This window comes from Hippocampus comes, unplaced genomic scaffold (assembly GCF_001891065.2).
Source record: "Hippocampus comes isolate QL1 unplaced genomic scaffold, H_comes_QL1_v1.1 scaffold177, whole genome shotgun sequence".
Classification (NCBI taxonomy): Eukaryota; Metazoa; Chordata; class Actinopteri; order Syngnathiformes; family Syngnathidae; genus Hippocampus; species Hippocampus comes.
In genome coordinates, this window is record NW_017806158.1 from 2,443,487 (window position 1) to 2,464,849 (window position 21,363).

Genomic DNA, 21,363 nt, shown 5'->3' on the forward strand with positions numbered 1-21,363 from the left:
GTCTGAAAAGACGTTTAAAAACGTCTTTGGGGGTGAATGAGTTAATTAATTGTACTCGCATTACTTCCTGACCAACTCTGTTGCATAAATGACAACAGATGTGACTACATGGGTTTATTCTACCTTCTGCCATTTTATGGAAGACCTTTTAATTGCTCCGCCTGTCACTATATGTCACTGACATAGACAGATGAACGACGATATCTTTACAATTAATATTTTTCTGACAAATTAAGTGAAATCAAATAATTTCCTAAAGTGCCCCTAGTGATCTCTCCTGACACGCAAGCCTGTCAAGACACAACCCAGGAGGTTTAGGAATTCTGCAGATATTCATATTTTGAATGAATAAAATATATAGTTTTTGTTTTTTTTGGGGGGGGGGACACCCTGTCCTTTCAATGTTGTTCATCATGCCAAAGCTGAAAGCAGTTCTTTTTCTGGGTGAAGCACAGCGGGACCTCACACTTCCTGCAGTACACTTTTGTCTTGACCCGGGTCGTACCCATAGCATGACACCTCCTGCAGTATTTCCTACAGTTACCTTGAAAGAATGTGGGCATGCAGGTGACTTGGGATGCTTCTGCTCCTGCGGCCGGTGGTGGTGATGGTGTCGGTGGTGCTGTCGTCTTTCCATCCAGCTCGAGCATGCTTGCAGCCAGCCTCTCGCGGAAGACCTGCTGAGTCAGTGGCTTTTGCATTGTGGGCTCGTTCTGGAGAGCAATCAGCTCCTTGTGTAGGATGAAGGCATTGACGACTGCAATCTCCACAAAATGGAAAAAAAAAGTTTTGTACCACTTTATGGTCTTGTGATGGACAGTGTAATCGCCGGACAGATCCACACCCCCCTTATGGCGATTGTAGTCCTGGACGGCATCAGGAATGGTGATTCTTTTCATTTGGCGCCCACCATTCACTTTGACTTTGCTCTTCATGGTCTGCCCACTGCATGCCACGTGGAGCGAAGAGCACATGGTGACTTTTTGTGGGCCCATCCACTTGACAAAGAGGAGGTCAGCCTTCCTCAACCATCGCAGGTCTCCCTTTTCAGCCTTTGCGGGAAGATCATTTTCCGTAGTCTTGGGAAAACCGACTTGATTCTTTCTGATGGGGCCACAACATCCAATGTTGAATTTCTGAAGGTCCCGGAAGAGGGTGGGACTGGAGTAAAAATTGTTTACGAAAAGTTTATAGCCCCCTCCCAGCCGGGACGGATCCACAATGTCCATGATTGTTCGGTCACGCAGACTTTGACCAATGGTGGAAGACACGGTCTTCTCTGAGCATACAAAGAAGTTCCACGTGTATGCAGTAAGCGAGTCTGCCAAAACTAACAGTTTGAAACCGAGTGCCGAGGCTTTGCCATTTGTACATTGTGGTTTGGCGGTGATCCGAGCTGAGGGCACCACTCTTTGATTGATCGAAATGTTCTTCTGGGGTTGAAAATTAGCTTTGCATGCTGAAACAATGTCTGTGTAAAGCGGCTTGATTTTGAACAGCCGATCGTGTAAGCGTATACCTTTTCGACTCTCCTTTTTATCATTGTCTTTTGGGTCGCTGAGGTGCAGTGACCACAATATGGCCTCAAAGCGGTCCCTGCTCATGGCGTTTCTCGGGAAGCTGAAGTTGTATGGCCATCTTTTCGTCCAGTAGTCATCCCTGTCAGGGACTTTGACAATGCCAGTGAAAATGACAACAGCAATGAAGACGTAGAACTCAGGCACAGTGAGCAATTTCCAGCGGAATGACTTTGCCTTCGCCTGTTTTTTCTCTGCATTTGCATTTGTATTGTCGATAATTGTGCGAACAACTGATGCACTGAAAAAAAGCTGAAAAAGAGCCAGGGGAGACCACTGGGCCGAGGTGTCAAACGTAGGTCCAGGGGTTCTGGCAGGTGTGAAAGGGGGAGGCTTTGGATTGATGTCACTCTCCTCCTTGCAGTGCCACCTCTCTTTAGATTCAGAAACGTGGCGCTTGTTGTGGGCTGATTTCTGCACGGTCTTCTTGCGTTTAATTGCAGACGATGGTGCTGGTGAAGACGTCAATGGCTCTTCCTGAAGGAGTATGGTGGAGGAGTGCCGGGTGGCGGGACGTTGCAGCCGGGCAGTGGTGGTGGCTCTTGGTGGCTGATAGTCCACATCTTCATCAGTATCATCGTGGTAATCCACACTATAGAAAAAAAACAAAACAACAACAAAAAACATGTATTAGTTCTAAATCCAACCTTTTGCTAGCTAGCAGTCATTTTCTAATCAAAAAAAAAAAAAAGATAAAATATATCCTTTATTTGTCCCACACTGGGGAAATTTAAAACAACAAAAAACATGTATTAGTTCTAAATCCAACAATTTGCTAGCTAGCAGCAATTTTCGAATTAAAAAAAAAAATCACTCAATTAAATGTTCAAATGGTGCATAATGTTGGAGAGCTTTGAACTTTTTTTAACCACAAAAACCCTTGAGGGAAAATTATCTGAGGTTGTAACTAAAAATGTGATTGAAATGTATCTGTCTGAAAAGGGTGCAGAGCAATTTTCAAGGCTTTGGGTCTCCATGGAAACACAGTCATAGCCAATATCAACAAATACAGCAAACTGGGAACACTGATTAACCTACCCAGAGTAGTTTGGCAACCCAAATAACTCCAACAGTATGACAACGACTGTATCCGCTGACAAAAAAAAAAAAAAAAAAAACACCTAAATGTATGAAGGTCTCACTGGATTCAGTTCAGGTCAGTGTCTATGTCTCAATCATATGAAAGACCTTGGACAAAAATGGCATCCATGGAAGAGCTCCAAGGCAAAAACCCTGCTGGCAAAAAAAACAAAACAAAAAAAAACCCCTCAAAATGCTAATCTCACGTTGGCTAAGAAACATCTTGATGATCTCCAAGACTTCTGAAGAAATATTAAGGTGACTGACAAGACAAAAGTTTAAATTTATAAAAGCCTGTTACATTCGGTGTGAAAATAAAGCTTCTGGTACAGAATAATAAAATGCCAATCGTCAAACATGGCATTGGCAAAGTGATGGTCTGGGCCTGCTTTAGTATTTCAGGACCTGGATGTGTGTGATTAAGGGAATAATGAAATCTGCAGTCTCCAGAAAATCCTGCAGGTGAGATGTTTTTTTTTTAGATATTTAAATGTGTTTCATGATGTGAAACATATTAATTTTCCTCAAATGTGTGGTCGCTCACCATTCTTGACCGTAATCAAACTTTTTGAACTTTTCAACTACTGTAGCTGCCATTGTGACATCTGTGGTGTGGTTTCTAAAGCGGCTCAAGATGAAAATATGAGGCATTTTGTCACTGTATCTTCAGCTTCAAACAATATTTTTGAACTATCGTGAGAATTTCTAGCCACTTTTTGTACATTTACTGCAATTGACTGTATAATATTAAATGTCACACCTACATTTTACATCGAAATCAAAATGTGGAGGCCTTTATGCAAGCGAACATGACAGAGCAGTCAAAGAGCTCCTTTATTGCTGAATGTAGTGGCTACAATTCACCCATTCATCCATTCATCTTGAGCCAGGTAAAACAAGTGAGAACAGAGTCTCATTTGCAGTGCTGACCTGGCTACAGACACCAGAGAAAAACAAAGCAAAAAGTCCCAAACCAAAATAAAGTTTCTCCAATTGTATTTGTTGTTTTAGGGAGTTATCATCAGTATAATCTATGTGTACACAAGTTCATTTCATACGATAAATACACTCTGGCATCCTTGAGCTTTTATGATGGAGGTTTTCTTCATATTTAATAATTATGTTTAGATTTAGATTTCACTCCTGGGCTTGTCAGATGAAGCTAAACGAGTAAGGAATGCCATCATTAGTGCTTTTACAGCATGTATTATATTGTATATATGTTTTACTATTGGTGGTTGGCTGCAATTGTAACAATAAGATATTATCCCATAATTATGACCTAGTGTCTTATTAATATGAATTTGTCTCTCATGATTATGACTTAGTCTCTCGTGAGGTGAGATAGTAGGCTCCCTTTTAATTACGACATAGCATCTCATTTTCAGGAGCGTCTCATTGTTGTGATTCGTTTTCGCATTTCCCCATGACTGACGTCTTTTTGTTCTCTTTTTCTTCTTTTTTACCCCCGCGTTTCCGCCTGTTATTAAAAGGAAAATGATTTTTACTTTTCCTGAGTTCACTGATGGTGTCGCGGTTCACATGCCTGATTTGTGTGCAGCAGGCACGCAGCATGTACACCCACGCTGGTTGTTTGTGAATGGGAGTTTAAATGGTTGTAGGTCATCTATCCGTGCCCTGTGACTGACGAGTCTACTCTTCGCCCGAAGTCAGCGAGATCGGCTCCAGCACCCACCCCCGCGACAATTAAGAAGATAAGCAGTGTGGAAAATGAATGGACAGATACTTTTTTTTAAGGCACGAATTCAAGTTGCCATCGTAAAAGTATGTTTACAATGTAACAATGCAATGTCGTTGCACCGTTGTGACCCCTGACGTCCCCGAGCGGGGCAACCGTAACTGACGGCATGTAACGCGGGATAGTTTGACAACCATGTGTGTGAGATTGTGATACTATCCAAAGTAGCTTCTCGCAGACGCACAAGTGGCAAATGGCATTAGGCACCTTGTTTCTAAACAAGTCCCTACGACAGTTAACGTGGAGTTTAAAATGGAACGACATGACAAACTGTACCTTTCATCGGATGACAAGCACCACAAATCCTCCTCATCGCTCGTGGAATCAAGGAAAACGTTCACCTCAGCCACGTTATCTTCCTCATCAGAAAGCGTGATTGATATCTCAGCGTCTGAGTTTTCTCTTTCTGTAGCCATTGCTTTCGTGAATAGTTGGTGAAGTTGCGCTTTTTTTGCAGTGAATGCCTATCAAACCGGAGTTTTCCGACTTCTCTCATCCAGCAGGTCCCGCTGCTTGTGACGTGCGCAAAGCCAAGCACCCACAAGGAGAGAGAGAGAGGGGCGTGACAGAAGAGTGAGACCCATGTTGAGATTTTTTTTTCTTTTCCTGTTAAAACCCGTTGCTTTGACGAGTCAAATACACCCCCATGGGAGTCAAATACACGCCCATGGGTGTATTTGGGTGTATTTGACGAGTCAAATAAACCCCCATGGATGTTTATTTCAGTCGGTCAAATAAACACCCCATCAAACTTCAGTAATGGCATTACGTCTGTGACGTAAGAATGTTTTTTTTTATGTGGAACCATCCAAGCAACAGACCTAAAGCCATTACTTAAGTTTGATGGTGCTTATTTGACTCGTTCAAAAAGTGTACTTTCAAATGCGCTATTAATCCCCGTTATCACGTGTACATTGGTGAAAATGATTAGCTACTCATCTGCCGTGCCATATTTAAAAAAAAATATGCTGACTCTTCTTCGACGGTGGTCAGCCGTTGATATGCAAGGTGTAAACACCCTCTAATGGCCACGTTTATAATTGCACTCTGATATACAAACGTTAAACACTCACCTGTAGTTTTATCAGAAGTAAATGACCTTTACGCATTAACAAAAAAATAATATTTTGTGTGTGTGTGTGTGGTGGGGGGTGTAAAAGCAATATTGCAGTTTTATGGTGTTTATTTGGCTCATTCAATGTCCAGGTACTTCGAATCTCCTTTATCACGTTAAATTGACGCATTTGCCGTGAAACACATTTATTTTTAACAAACTTACTCTTGACGGCAACGTGGTCGACTGGCTAGCTTGCACGTCCGCCGCAGAGTACAGAGGTCGAGGGTTCGATCCCGGGCTCAGCCCTTCCCGTGTGGAGTTTGCATGTTCTCTTCGTGATCTGAGATGCAAAGTTCTAAGCAGCCTCTGCTGGCGACACTTATATTGGACGCTGATATAAAATAGGAACTCAACTTTTGTTTTAAAACTAAAAAAATATAATGTACGCATGAACGCACAGCCATTCGAGAGAACTGCTATTGTCATATTGTCACCATGTATTTTTGTAGGGCCTCAAATTTTATCAGGGTGCGATTCAGAGTGTGGTTGCCCTGGTCTGGACAGAGGCCAATACCCTGTGTTGTGCTCCGGTTTGACCTCATATCCAAAAATGGCCACATGAGGGAAGCAGAGACAAAAAGTACTGATACTGGGTGGAGCAAGATTGTGCACATGGTGTTTTCATGGGATTTCTTCCACAACGTTAATACACAAGAAATTCTTGGGCAAAGTGTTTACTGTACCTCCTTGCTGAGTCTCATTTTTTGTTACTTTGCAAGTAAATTGTAGAGACCATCAGTGTTGCTCCTCCAGATGTTTGCCCAATCCCACCAAAGTTTGGCAATTCTGGATTTTGTTCTTCAAAATTGTGCAATTCTGCAAATGCTCCAAATCGGAGGTCTTCATTTAAAGAATTTACTCACGACTTTCTAATGGGAATTTAATGTTTATGACACGTCACAATACATGACAAACATGACTTAAAAATATGAAAAGAAAACATCTTTACCTCAATGAGCTGTTTTGTGGTCACAGATTCCGGTAAATTGGAAAATAAACCTTCTCAAATGACCAAAATGTCTTCATATACATACTCTTATTAACATTGCTCACTGAAAAGAAGAATGACGTGAAGGTGGCCAGTGTTTCTCCCCAACTCATGATTCTTAACATATTGACAGAAGTCAACACACTGATCTGCCAACAATCAGAAAACAAGGCATTAGTATGTTTTTCTGTCCACTTACAGCAATCACAGGAATCCAACCAATCATGAATTCTAGTTGGCTGCTGCACCGCGTCCCCATTTGCAGTCCAATTATGTCGTGATCCCTTACAGTTGGTCTGCACAGGCTCGTCTGGAGGAACTAATTCTTTGTCCACAGAGTCACTTTCGAGCATCACCGCAGATAATACTCAATGGCTGCAGAAAAAGCAGCAAAGCCTCCACATCCTAGGACACCGGCCTTCAGACCAGCTACAAGTGTGGGAAAAACAAAAAACAGAGTAAAAAAAAAGTCGATATGAGAAAAAAAAAAAGTATTACATACAGTACATCATCTATATGGCATTACATACCACGAAACCCGATTGCTCCTCCAGTTATACAGCCACTATACACAGCATTCTTCCAGTCAGATTTGCCTCTGTGCTGTAAATAAAATTGGACAAATGTAACCACTGTGTCCCAGTCTGTTATAAGACAAATTAAAATGGATCTGACAAAACATGGAAGAGAAAGACTGATATATGATTTATTCATTCATTATTTTCATATCTGAATGTTAGAGGAAATGAACTCTGCAGTCTTTAAAGACCATGTCAAGTGAATTTCAGAAGTTTCTTTCTGAATGCATTCTACATGATTGAAGACAATTGCTGAAAATGTGTGCAAAGACTTCTTAAGAACTACGTATTACTCATTTGTGGAGCAACGCTATTACAATCTTTTTCACCATTTCAATGTATTTGTATGTCAAATTTCAAAAACATTTATTTTCATGTTACAGGGATTTTAACCTGTATGTTGGACATGCCATTTATTACATCACATGAGACGGTGTACAAATCACATGTTTAGCTTTTATTTTGGGCCTTTTTGTTTTGTCCTAAAGAAGATGATGTTTTGTCCTAAAGAAGATTATGTGGAGAGGACGGAAAAAACCCCCAACACTGGGCAGTAAAAAACGCTAAACAGTGAGGAAAACTAATGTGTTAATGTAAATATTCTGTGCTTTATGACTTCCTCTGCACCACCATTCATCGGTGGTGTCAAATCATGCCACGTTTGTGAAAAATATTTTCTATATAATTAACTTAATGTAATTTTATCTCTAAATTAAATCCAACAATATAGGTGGAATTGCATTTTCAAGGTCCATTTCACAGATTTAAAATCACAAAATGACCAACATGACATACAATTGACAATGAGGTTATCAGTATGTAACTGTTTTATTAAACAATGTCACAGTGCTGAGTTTCACGCATACTTAGGAAGTGATGTTGTATTGCAGGGGTCCGCAACCGCCGGTCCGCGGACCGGTATTTTTACCGGGCTGCACAATAAGAACTTACATCAATTCCGTTGTATTTATTTTGGAATACGAAAGATATATTATTTTGAAAAATTACCCGATTCTACGTTACATCCATCTGTGTCACTCTTGATGCACGTCAAACCACGCTTCTCTGTCACGTGACTGATTACGCTAAAAACAAAACGCCGGAGCTTGCTAAATGAATAAAATAAACTGCTGGCGATCGCAAATGACGGCGGCCTTAAAAGTACGTTCGAGACAACAACTCTGCCGGTGTTCTGGATTCAAGTTATGGCGGAATACTCTGAGATCGCCACAATCGCACTGTTGCTATTTCCGACTTGTCTCCTATTTGAGGGACAGCAACGGCGACTAAAACAAAATTACGAGGTAGACTCGACATAAAGCACACACTTCAGGTGTCATTGTCTCCTATTACCCCGAGATGGGACCGCCCGGTTGCAGAAAATCAAGCTCGGTGCTCGCACTGATTCAGCATTGTGGTGAGTTGACATTTTCATGCACTTTGAATTTGCGTTGTATCGTATTTTGAAGGCATTAAACATTATTAAGCAGCTCTTACCATATTATTTTGTAGTATTTATCCGCCACACCTTAAATGCTGGTCCGTGAAAATATTGTCTGACATAAACCGGTCCGTGGGGCAATAAAGGTTGGGGACCCCTGTTCTACTGTATCCTGCATTTTGTGCACAAAATAAAGACTTGTCGTGTTATCATACCGATTCTATGATGCACTCTGTACAGGAGAACATGGCACCCACGATGGCAAAGTTCTTCGCGTAGGACATGCCCCTCTGGCCCATGTCTTTGAGGACTTCTCGTGCTGTGGGGGTCCTCAGCGGGTCCTTGGGATCAAAACCAACATTGGTGTCTATGCCTGCAGTGAAAACACCAAATGCTCCCCCGAGGACAAACCCTGTGCAAAACAAACAATAAAAGAGTAAACACCGACTTGGTAGATATTAGGAATGTAACCTTTCATTATAATGATGATCAAATCAATCAAAACATGGACCTGTTTATAACCTACGAACGAATCATCTATGTACTCTGAAATTAATTTGTTCAAACTTGGGCTGGTCAATTCATCGATTAATTGAATGCCATTTGTAGGATGATTTTATTATTTTACCGTTTTCTATTGTTCAAAGTGGATCTCCGCTTCGATTTCCATTACACACAACTGAGTGCAGACATCGTTTTCCTTCGAATCAGAATCAGTCGCCGGCAGAAGCAATGATCGAAGACAAACACTGATGTGTCCACAAATGTGTTTCATTTTTGGCACGATGGCTTGAAAAGGTTAGTTAATTATATTTACTGTACCTCCAACGCAGGCCAAAATGGACTTGAAAGCGCAGCTCTCCATTGCCCTCTCTATTCTCTTCTGCTCCTCGCTTTTAGGAGGCACTGGGAGTCCCCCCATGACACCGGGGTTCAAGTCCTTCAAGGTCCTCTTGTCCCCAATAAGATAATCCAGGACCATACTGTACTGAATCACTGGGCTTTCCATGCTCGGACCAGCTGGAGGAGAACTTTTAGAATCAGAGGCATAAGGTTCTGCAGCTCTCGTGGAGGCCGCCATGTTTGTCAATGACAGCGCATTAGGTAAATGTAGTTTTGAAGGAGCAGAGGCAGATTCGTTCCATTTGTAATAATTTTGGAGGCTTGTTCATTTGATTTTGAAATTAATACGGTTGAAATAATCATAATTTTAACAATTAAAATGTTTTTTTTCCACGTCAGAAGAGGAGTAATTATTTGTACACGGGTTTCATATCAGCACATTCAATGTGACACGGTGGCCAGGGTTATTCACGTACTGTTAATTAGTTATTTTACTTTGTCGAAACTATATTTTAAATAACAGGTGAGGTTTGTAGAACTGCAGATCGGTCCGACCGGCACGACGCAGTGGAGACCCACTTAGACTACATTTCCCATAAATCTATCGAGTACTGCGCCACGCGCTCCACCTATCCGGCGGCCAGCTGCTACTTGGTGAGTCCAGGCAGTCGCGGCGGCCGCATCCTGCTCGGACAACAGCAGCAGCACCTCAGTACGGCCGAACAGGTGAGAAGAGCAAATAACACAATCTTGTGTCTCTCTTTCATGTCCTTGGATTACACGACAGTCTATCGCTTTTCTTGTGTCAATTTGTTTTAACTTTGCCTTCCGTGTGTGATGGGGTAATTGAGAACGGGAAAGCTGCAGCAACGTTAATTTAACTCGAATGACAGATGGCTCGTAACTGGAGACGTGCATGTTCGATTTATGGAAATATAATATTTCAATGGTATAAGGCAAACAGACGCCAATGACGGGAAACGCTCTTGATGTCCACTTGTGCCAATGCGTAACCGAATGGCTGCTAGAACGGAATCTTTATATTGACCTTATGGGACACATTTGACTTGATTGACACTACGGTACTCTAATTCACTTGTTTCACAATCTTTACTGAGCTCAGGGACATGTTTTAGATCATAGGTGTCAAATTCAGGCCCTGGAGGGCCGCTCTCCTGCATGTTTTTCAACGCTCCCTGTTGCAAGACACCTGATTCAAATGAGCAGTGACAACAAAAATACTATTTTAGATATGGACATAAGAAGTGCATATGTGCAAAATATGTGCTTTTAATAAATGTCTTTTTTATTGGCTAGTACACTTTACAGTGCATGTATAAACGATCCACGATCTTAACCCATTAACAAATGGTTTGTAACAAACAACAAAATAACCAAATACTGTGATTTTTTTTTTTCCGGATTATTTTTTTCCCAGTACAAAGGCTACTCTTGCATACCAATTACTATTCAAGGATGGCACATTACTACTGAACAGCAAAGTAAAAAAATCAAGTCAGTCAGAATTTTAATATTATGACTGTTTGTCCTTATTATTATTCCAAATCTGAAAAAAAAAAAAAAAGATTCGGAATGATAAGCCTACTATGTATCGGGCAGTAATAATAACATCCACTGAAAGTGCAACTAAGCCATTTCTGCCATCTATTGGTGAACGATGATATTACAACTTAAAACTGCAGTCACCTATTTGCAGATTTTTTCCCCGTTTTTTTTCCAGGATGTCTGTTCCCCATTTACCCCCTGCTTTTTGTGGAAAACATATATTGAATGTTTATCAGCGCTCTTCCTGAAATCCTGAGATTTGGGGGTTTCTAAATTCTATATATATATTTTTTGGGGGGGGCTCGGGGGGATTAATCAAGGGGTACTCAAATTCTGGTTGCATGCCGCCCACAGGCCGCCATTTGCCCATCTCTGCTCTAGATGCAAACTACTAGTGTTTAAATTCCTGTCACACTTTATAGTGTCTTTTCTTGTTAATGTGGCGAGCCAACTGTTTTTTTTTTTTTTTACTAGAGAAGCTTCTAAATTAAGGCAGTGTTGGGTTTAATGTGCTTTGTCAGTGAAAGCTTGCTGTTCACGTTTTTAAAGGCAAATTTTCTTTCACTCAGCAACTCATTTGGCATGACCACAGAGGTGTGTCTCCAGCAATTTAGAACCGCATGCTGTGAATGGGTGAAAAGCTGTACTTTTTGTCTTAAAACGTCTCTATTGCTATTACCTGACGTGAATTATTATGGATTGTGTGAATTTTCATGACAAACTAGCATAAATGGAGTACAGTAATGGTCACGGTGTCCTTACAGTCTCTGTGCAATTCAACAATGTGATTACGGTATCAAAAGAATCGCCAAATCTGTGGACGTTACTATGGAGCATATGTGATATTGTTTCAATAAACTACAATACACATTGTGCCTTTTCTTGAGGAGTACCCATTTTTTAGGGGTTTATTGAATAGTAACAAATACACAAATACGCTTAAAAAAAAGTACACGCAACAAATCTGATCTCATCAATTGCATTTGCGATAAATGTTTTAAATTGTGAAGAGACTGTTTGGAACCTGTTCACTAATTCTGAGTGAGTTTATATTCCACTGTTGTGTTTGAGGAGGAGGCTTGGCATGGAATGTATCTTGCAGGCGTATTTTGAGGAACCCAACTGGGCAACAAATGAGAGCTTTCAATTATCTCTTGCTACTTTTGAAAATGTCCGAGGGGGGGGGAAAAAAAAAAGATATATGCACCAAGTATTACAGCGTGGTCAATGTAATCATTGTTTAGAGCTAAATAGAGCCTCTTCTCCCGCCTTTATGGTTAACCACACCAGAAGTGCAAATAGTCAGACGCCTGCTTTTTGGGACAAAACACAGTTGAAGGGAAGTCCATATTAACATGATGGGACCGTATTGCGTGTGTCATAAAGCTATTTTCCCATGTTCGAGGTGATTATTTTCACGTTACTTGTACAATCCTGCCACATTTGTCTTGGTTTGATGATTGTGTGTCGAAACATATTGCACTAGACTCGGCGTGTCCTTGTGGAAACTGGAGACGTGAGCCTCTGTATTATTTTTTTTCCTTTGGCTACTCTCATCCTCTGTTTGAATCATTACCCAGGCAGTTCCTGTCATTTGCTTCCTATTTATAGCATATGGGCTATCTGGGAAGCACCCACGTTGAGTTGCACATGCTGTTATGTGGCATAATACAATGCCGAGTGGTCTGGAAAACGGTTCACCGTGGCAGGAATTGAATATGATCGTCTGATCCTCAAGGAATTCAAGATTCCTTCTTAGTGAATGTCTCCGACTCCTCCATGGGAAAATTTTAATTGCACAGGAAGGGACTGAGTAGAGAACTAGCCGCTGTGGTGCTCGAGTCCTTCATCTACATGCAGCGATGACGTGACCTTGTGATGTGGTACAGAGGATGGAAGGCTGGCTATTATGAAATGTGGTAGGAGGATGATGTAATAAATCATATACACTGACTTGTTATGGCCCTGCCCTTGAGCAAAAGCAAATACAGAAATGGATAGTAGTGACTTTCTTAACAATAGCGCTGCTGTGAATGTTGATACAGTACTTTAGTTATATAACAACATTAATAATTTCATCTGAAATATTTTCTTCAGTGGGGACAGTGACTCACTTTTAGGCAAAGCAGTGAATGTGATGACAGAATTGCCAGGATGCCGGAAAGCCACGTTTGGCGGCATGCTACTCGATTTAAATTCCTTTCACTAAATTGGAGAAAGTTTTAATTTAGAAGAAAAACAGCACTCTGTATGCAGCGCTGGCTGTTTGAAAGTGCTCTTTAAATACAGTAGAGTTGAGTTGAGAGAAGATGGAACAGAAGGAGACTACTTGCATTCAAATGCAGTATTCAATCATTTGGAAAATCTTGGAGGGAAAAAAAATGACTATTTCCAAGATTTTACAATGGCCTGTAGGTCGAACTGTCATTTGTATGTTTTCCATCTGCCAGATGTTTGGATTAACTGGGAGACAATCATTTCCCCACCTGCAAAACAACAACAACATAAAACATACTTGACAAGCATGGTCCAAGGAATGCTGATTCTGAAATGGATCATCGGGGCCACATTTGATGTGAAGCTAACACGTCTTGTTTTTACACTTGCACTTGCCTGAATATACGGAGTATGAATGTCTTAATAGTGACAGATGCTTTGATATTATTCTGTTGTCTCTTCTCGGTAAACAGGACAAGCAAGTTGTCGTGTAATGTGAGCACCGGCAGAGAAAAAAAAATCTGAAATATTTGTCTGAGAGGTAAAGATCAAATGGAAATGGAAGGGCATTTTTGAAGTGTTCTGCTCCCAAAAAGCTGGAGTGGAACTCTCCTTGGCCTGACCCGTGCTTTATGATCCATTGTGGAAAGTCACCGGGGTTTTTTTTTTTTTGTTTTTTGTTTTTTCTCATGGATGCTGTGCAAGTGTTTCTATGGAATCCGCCCACTCACTCTCAACGCGCACAGGAAAGCAGCCGGAGTTTCTGCAATGTGGTTGAGGCTGTTTATCAGACTCAAGTTTAACACCATCAGAGCAGGAAGCCACGGCCTCTGAGGAGTCCGGCTTGAATAAACTTGAAACGCACCCTCCAGAGCTTTGCATTAGAATTTTAGGAACTACTTGCATGAATGTGTTAGTCTCATAAAGTGGTTCTTAAACTGGGTTCGATCGAACCCTAGGGGTTCGGTGAATCAGTCTCAGAGGTTCGACGGAGCCTCTGCCATGGAGGTTAAGACACACCCGACTCAACATGACAATGAGTTATGACACACCCGTTTGGCCATCACTGGTTGCAGATGATCACATTACATTGCTTGTCCAATCGGTGCTGCGGGAATTTTAGTTCGCTCAGTAGTCAACGTGTGATTGTCGTGATCGCACGTCATATACGTCGTACAATGAAAAAAAAAAAACGATACTTAGGCCATGTCATTGTATTTACTTTTTCCTGTTTTGAATAAATGTGTTTTTTTTTAATGTCTTGAATTTGTAAAAAAAGTCATTTTTATTTTTCACTAAAGAAGGGTTTGTTGAATGTGCATATAAACTGGTTGGGTTCGGTACCTCTAACAAGGTTAAGAACCACTGGTCTAATACATCGGTTAGTGCGAGGCATACGATTAAGCATACATCATACTGTATCGCAAAGAATCACTGAAGCATATGTGTTTGGCTCAGTACAAATTGAATTCAATCCCATGCATCAACCAAACAAACATCCATCCATCCATTTTCCAATCCGCTTTATCCTCACAAGGGTCGCGGGGGGTGCTGGAGCCTATCCCAGCCATCTTCGGGCAGTAAGCGGGGGACACCCTGAACCGGTTGCCAGCCAATCGCAGGATTAACCAAACAATGAATGTTAAGATTTTACAGTTGGGGTTTCACGAAATAAAATACATCTTCAGAACCTTGCTCAACATTAAAGAAACATTTTGCTAAGCTTCATTTTCGAGATAATGCCATTTTATTATCAATTTCTTTGCTTTTGAGCACTATTTCATAGTTCTGTTCTGTGTCATGCACTGGTTCACTAGCTAACAGCCAAACAGAGTGATTGATTGTCACTCAAGGTCGACACCGTTTTGCATACCGCGGTTGGCCCATTCATTCAAGTCAGATCGAAAAATCACAATGAAACAAAACTCTCAATTTCAAATTATCTGGGGGAGGCGTGGGAGGCCAGCCATCACGTAGCTACGCCGCTGCATTAGCCACCTACTGTAAATGCTATTTAGCTTCTCTTATTTTGCAGTATTGCACTAACTACTAAACTTGAAATGAATAGATAACCAATATAAATTAATTTTGATTGATGCTTATTTGCCATCTTTGAATCATTTAAGGCGTTATGTTGGTATGTGGTAGGTACTAAATGCAATTGTTAACCGATCTGAGAGGTTTTTGTGTTAACTAAGAAAATAATGTCTTCACCTGGAAAAAAAACACACACACACACACACATACTTGACAAGCACTGTTACGATACTCCATGAATTCATCCAATACTGCAGAAGGGCCACCGTGAATGAGAAGCAGAGAGCAACCGAGGTTTGTCGCCATGCACACATGCAGAGACAAGCAACCATCTGAATTATGTAGGTCTGTGGGAGGAAGCTGGAGAACCCAGAGAGAGCCCACATGGAAGTGGAAAAGAGCACAAATACTCCAGTGAGAAAGGCCTCGGGTCGATTCGAGCCAGTGCGAACAGCTCTCAGTCCAAATCACTTGTCGCTGCACTAAAATTATTGGCAGGTTAATCTTTGCGTGCTCTCAACTTTCCATGCATTCTCCAACTTCCTTGTTGATTATTTTGGAAGAGTTTTGCGTCCGGTTGCGCATCAGTCACCAGACTAAAGAGGAACACAGAGGGCAAGTAGAGAGCGTCTCGCACCACCAGGTTTATAACACATTCTTCTACTCTCATTTTAGCTGAGCTCATGACTCTGAGAAGACCACCTCCCGAGACTTAGCTGCTATACAAATGCTGAAGGGGTCAGGCACTATTCATACTTAAAGCATGCATTTAAAATACTATGGCAGTGTTGTATTAAAACCGGTGCAGTCTTTAAAGTACTTACTTGCCAGAATTTGATCTCATTTTCGGATGTTCTGTTGTTGTAACAAAACGTTCATGTTGGCTCACTACTTTTAAGGTATTGTAATTGTGAATTGTTAGAACGAGTTGGTATTAACGCTTGCATCACAGGAGAATCGTGTGCGCGAAAGCGAGCCACAACACGAGAGAGTTGTTTTGCTCACTGAAACCCCGAAACTGGCATCGAATGTGTCAGCATCTTTACTCTGTGACCACATGTGTTGGCATTATGTGTATAGTTGCGGAAAATGTGGTTTGTAGGTGCAATTGCCGTGGAAAAGCAGAACTGAAAAGCCACCCACCCACTCAGCTGAATCACCACCATTCTGCATGCATAGTGTTCACACCCCATGTGGGGAATGTGAGACAGCTCTTTTCCCCCCCTTTTTTATTTTATGGGGTGATCAAGTGAAAAGGACTTGGACAGCAGTGCTCATGATTTTTTTTTTCTTCCCAGGATTCTTGGGAATAGTCCTGCCAATCCTCTCTGCCTCTGGCATCAGTGATGCAGCAGCACCTATTTGACCTATTGGTCAAATGGCTTGATTGACCCATTCCACCTACATGGAATATATACAATATATGGAAAGATTGAAACATATTCCTATTAGGGGTGTCGCAAAAAAACAAACAAAAATAAACGTTCACATCGGAAAATCAGTTTGGAATAATAAGATGCAAGTGCATAGAATCAAACTGAATTGTTCCATACCTAAAATAGATGCGCACTGAGTCGTCCTTGATTAGGGAGAGTGAGATATATCTTTGAAGGAATTGCCACAATTACACTGCCAACTGACAAGTTCACTCGTACTTTAAAATGACAACAATAAACTCAATACATCACACCTTCTGGAACTCGGCCATACCATATCGAACCGAATCATAATCCTCGTGCATCGATATTCATCTCGAATCGTCTTTTATTGGAGAGATGCACACACCTAATTCCTATAAATTTAAGACTATGATGATCATTTTCAGTGTTATTCAACATCCGTTTTAAATTAAACAAAAAAAAGAACACTACTATCGAGTGGTGGTGGTGGTGGGGGGGATCCATTTGGAAATCAAAAACAACAGTTTTACTCAATTTTTTTCCAGACAACCGCACTTTTGGCAAGAGTCCTCTTCCTATATACTTTGGAATACTTGACTCATGGGTCAATATTTGAGAAATATTTAAAACAACCTGGTAGCGCTGCAGCCCCGCAGTGAGACGGCTTGGAATTGAGGAGCAAAAGGGTTTGACAAAGTTACCAGTAGAAGTAAAAAAATCTTGATTTCACTCACTGTAGCCAACAGTCTATCAGCCAACATGTCACTTGGATCTGCAGCAGCAGTCGGGCCTCTTAATTTCTTTTGAGTGAATACCGAGTTGTTTTTTCCAAGTGTGCGTGGTGTGTTAGCATAGCTCTGTTGTGAACCGTTTGTGCCGTGGAGTAGGGGTGTGGTCAGACCATTTTTAGCTTCTCGCCACAATCTACGGCCCGTTTCATTCCTCGCCAAAAGCACAGTTTGCATTCCACCCACATGCTACAGCTTTAGCATACCATCGGATGTGGGATCTCAATTACACCAGAATGGAAGAGCGTAAAAAAGTGACCTACCCTCACATTAAGGAACATTGGCGCTCCTGATGCTATACATCTCAAAACATTTAGCACATTTTGTAAATCAAATATACTACATTTGTTAAGAGATGTCTATCATGTGCTCACCTCGAAGTCATGCAAAGTGTTGTGTCTGGGTATGGCGCTACACAAAGTGTACTTCCTTTTCCTGACTTATGTATTGAGTTTTGAGGCTGCAGTATGCAGAGGAAGAAATATTCCTGAAAATGATCTGGTTAGGTCAGTTTGTGGCGAAAGAATTTTTGTCGATCATCGTGGTCATTATCATAGGATTCTCATCACTGTTGTTAGCGTGCTATTGGCAGGCATCATATTGTAATCGGAAAATTGGAAAGACCAATAGCTTCAAGTTATTTTACATAAGTTGCAAACGTGCAAGCCCCATTTCTGCCAGGTTTCTCACGTCTGTCTGGCGCAGAGTACGCTGTACAAATTTGAGGCAGAACGGCGTTCTCAGATGAGTCACCGAGCAGGAGTAATCGTTGTTTTTCCATTATTCAGCAGTGGCTGTGAAAACATTGCCGTCTGACGCTTATGTCACATTTGTTCAGTTATGTCAGCCCGGTTGAACGTTATCCCACGATCAATTGGGTCAGGCAGGGAAGACGAGCATGTATGAAGAGAAGACGGCGACGATGCAGGCTGAACATGAGTCCGCATTTTACAGCTCCGTCAGCTTGTTTGCCTCACAGCAAGAGCGTTCTGTGTTTCTTTTATGTCGACGCACCCGTTCTGTTCATAAAAAAAGCTGTTGTGTGCTCAGAACTATCAGAATGGAAGCTAAAAATATATGAGAGCAGAGCTTAAATGTCAGGGGGTGAAACATCCTGTCAACAAGTCAACCACCTCGTGTATTTCAATCTGTTAGCCTAAACTGCTACAGTGAGCTACACGTTAAGTATATGAATGTATGAGCTTCCTTCTGCGATTATAATACACCGCCCTGTCCTGTCAGCAAACAATCCACACTCCTCAAGATCAGATGTGGAAGATTGTTCGATCCACACCCAAGGAGATAAGTGCTCTCGCTTACGCTCGACTCTTCTTATCGTAGCATTTCAGTTCAGGAGCTGCTACTTAGCCTCATTTTGAGGCAGTGTAGCATAGGGCATATTGCTGCAGTCAAAAGAACAAATTTGCATTAACTTTTTCTCCAAGCCTTGTTCATACTGGGTGTCATAAATAATGTTGATTTTTGTGGTGGCGTTAAGAAACAATGATCATGGTCCATTGTGTTGTACCAGGTATACTTTATATTGAATTTATACCATAGATCTAGAATAATATATTGATCCCATGAGGAATCCTCACGACGATCGTCTTCTAATACTGAAACTGACCTTTTGGCTCATCCCAGGTTGTCTCTGAGACATCTGGGTTCTTAACTAGGCCACCGTAAAGTAAGTGGGACACAATTTTGGCTCCAGAGGAGTTGGCCTCATATTGACGCAGAAGGTTGTAGTAAGGGCATAGTTCAGATTTCCCCCAGCACCTCTTGAATAATCCTTGAAGTGATCCAGAATATGAAAATGACTTCCGGACCATTGCTTTTTCTTTGTAGAAATCCAATTCTAATCCATAATATTTGAAAATAGGTGTTTCCGACATTTTTACCTTAACATGCTGAGAAGAGAAGATGGTCCACGTAGCTGTGTCAGCCATTCTGTGGAGAAGAGAGGCATCACAATGGTTACTGCAATTGGACTGTGCAAGGAGACCGTCACAGGATGTTGCCTGCAGAGGACTTGAGTCATGTGATGGGGGACTTTGTCATGACGGTAAACGGTACAATGTGAATCAGCTCAGTGAAGTTCTGACATTTCATTTGAAAATGTACTGTAAAGGTACGCTGAAGAGAAATGTCTTGCGTCTTCCTTTTCTTCCCCTTAACCGTTGTGTAACGGTTACCACATTCCAGTCAAATTACGTATGTCGCAGAAAATAGTTCAGAGAAGAGGAAGAAGTTATTATTGGTTCAAGTCCCCTTGAAGGATGACTAGTTTGTCTTCCTACGAAGACTTCACTAAAAAAAAAAAAAAAAAAAAAAATCCGATACTAGTGTCGCTCAGAGGTGAGGATGAAAGGGTTAACAGCAGAGGTCACCAACATGGTGCCAGCGGGCACCTGGTAGGCCATAAGGACCACATGAGAAGCCAGCAAGTCTGTTCTAAAAATAGCTTACCAGTGATGGGACATTGTGATAAACTAGGAATGTTGTGATCATTTGAAATTGTGAACAATTTATATGTAAAAAAAAAAAAAAAATGCGAGCTCTGAAAGTAGTAGAAGGTGAGTAGTTATCAGGCGCCATCTTACAGTGCTACAAAACATTTCAATCTGAAAAGAAATCGGTCTACTCAAGTATACAAATGCATTTACGCTGTCCTTAAATGGCAGACGGCAGGATTTCCTCACAGGAACGATCAAGTTACTGCTGCCCTGATCAATGACAGCCATCATCCCCATGGCTGTAAACAACTATGAACCACACGTCTCCTCTGTTAAGTGCACTCCCACTTTCCTTCCATTTCCCACTTCTGCTTTCGCCAGCTGACTATGTTCCTTTGTAGACGCTGAAGGCAAACCTCTCTCTGTCACAGCCTGTGACCACATCCTGTTGGAGTAGGAAAATAGAGCGACTCTGGCAGCCAACTCACTGTAGTTCCTAAAATGCTGCTTGTGTAAATGTCGCTCGCAGCGTACCTGTCAGGTGAAGCTTATTATTGTCCGACGCCGGCAGGATTTTGTTGGAACTTCAAACAGGGTATTATTGACTTAAGTTTCTACCCTCTGGCTATTCTTGCATGAATGCTTTCTTCGTATTGCTCATGGTTTTTTTGCATTTGCTCTGAGGAAGCGAATGTGTTGCCTATTATTCGAAAGGAAATACATTCCTGCTTTTCTGTGGTGTCCTTACATTTTTTGTCTGTGTAGTATTTGCAGGAAAAGACAAGTTGATGCTAAAATTCTGTCACAGTGTCTTGCTGTTTAGCTCTATACTGCCACACAAAGGACAAAGGCTAAAACTTCAGATTTGATTCATTCATTCATTCATTTTCCGAACCGCTTGATCCTCACTAGGGTCGCGCGGGGGTGCTGGAGCCTATCCCAGCTGTCTTCTGGCAGTAGGCCGGGGACACCCTGAATCGGTTGCCAGCCAATCGCAGTCAGTTTTGATTGAAGAAGTGATTCCTCAACCTTTTGTTCAGGCGCCACTTAGAGCGGAGCAATTTTTTCCCATGTGGTGGTGTAAATGCCACTTTTTTTTTTTTTTTTTTTAAGCTTTCAACCCCAACGTTCATGACCTTTTGAACATAAAGCAACCTGACCCAATTCATTTTGATTAAATTGAGTATTTATCCATTGTTGCTAACTGAAAGCACCGCTTCCACGAACGACATTGATGCCAACAGAGAGTAGTTCACAAAAGTGAAGTTCATTAACAAAGTAGCTCCCGTAGTTCCCTCTAGGAACTATTTTTCTAAAAAGCGACATGCAACCTTAAACAGGAGCCAAAAATCCTTTTAACTTTGTTCTCCATATGAAAAGAAAGGAGCCCACAATCAGGGAGTCAGTCGTGCTGAGCCTTGCCGACGACACGATGCTTATTTGCACCTTGGAAAAGCAGCGACCTATTGACATGTTGGGAACTTTTAACCCGTGATATCTGCTTCTAAGCCGCAAA

General features: G+C 41.5%; 3 protein-coding genes across 10 annotated transcripts in view; 1 reads left to right on the forward strand and 2 right to left on the reverse strand.

The window, feature by feature from the left end:
• Positions 1–380: 380 nt before the first annotated feature.
• Positions 381–21,363, reverse strand: part of LOC109531097 (piggyBac transposable element-derived protein 4-like) — a 62,758-nt gene continuing 41,775 nt past the window's right edge. For 5 of the 7 annotated variants that reach the window (XM_019895182.1, XM_019895181.1, XM_019895180.1 and 2 more), the window contains 2 exons: positions 19,293–19,341; positions 381–2,169 (listed from right to left, as the gene is read on the reverse strand). In XM_019895182.1, coding sequence (XP_019750741.1) covers positions 399–2,169; positions 19,293–19,341 — 1,820 coding nt within the window. In that variant the 3' untranslated portion in view covers positions 381–398. Of the gene's footprint in view, positions 2,170–4,692; positions 4,930–19,292; positions 19,342–19,496; positions 19,857–21,363 lie in introns of those variants that run through there. The other 2 variants (XM_019895183.1, XM_019895176.1) reach the window with 2 other exon arrangements.
• On the reverse strand, positions 6,461–9,636 carry timm22 (translocase of inner mitochondrial membrane 22 homolog (yeast)). Its single transcript, XM_019895239.1, has 4 exons — positions 9,363–9,636; positions 8,756–8,952; positions 7,052–7,124; positions 6,461–6,950 (listed from the first exon to the last, which is right to left on the reverse strand). The coding sequence occupies exons 1-4, from the start codon at positions 9,619–9,621 to the stop codon at positions 6,874–6,876; spliced, it is 606 nt and encodes a 201-aa protein (XP_019750798.1). The 5' UTR covers positions 9,622–9,636; the 3' UTR covers positions 6,461–6,873.
• The window catches only part of specc1 (sperm antigen with calponin homology and coiled-coil domains 1), a 51,792-nt gene continuing 40,241 nt past the window's right edge, over positions 9,813–21,363 (forward strand). Inside the window, exon 1 of one of the 2 annotated variants that reach the window (XM_019895149.1) lies at positions 9,813–10,109. Coding sequence is in view for 1 of the 2 variants with exons in the window: in XM_019895148.1 (XP_019750707.1) it covers positions 20,364–20,442 (79 nt within the window). In the remaining variant the exon portion in view is untranslated. Of the gene's footprint in view, positions 10,110–20,256; positions 20,443–21,363 lie in introns of those variants that run through there. The other variant, XM_019895148.1, reaches the window with a different exon arrangement.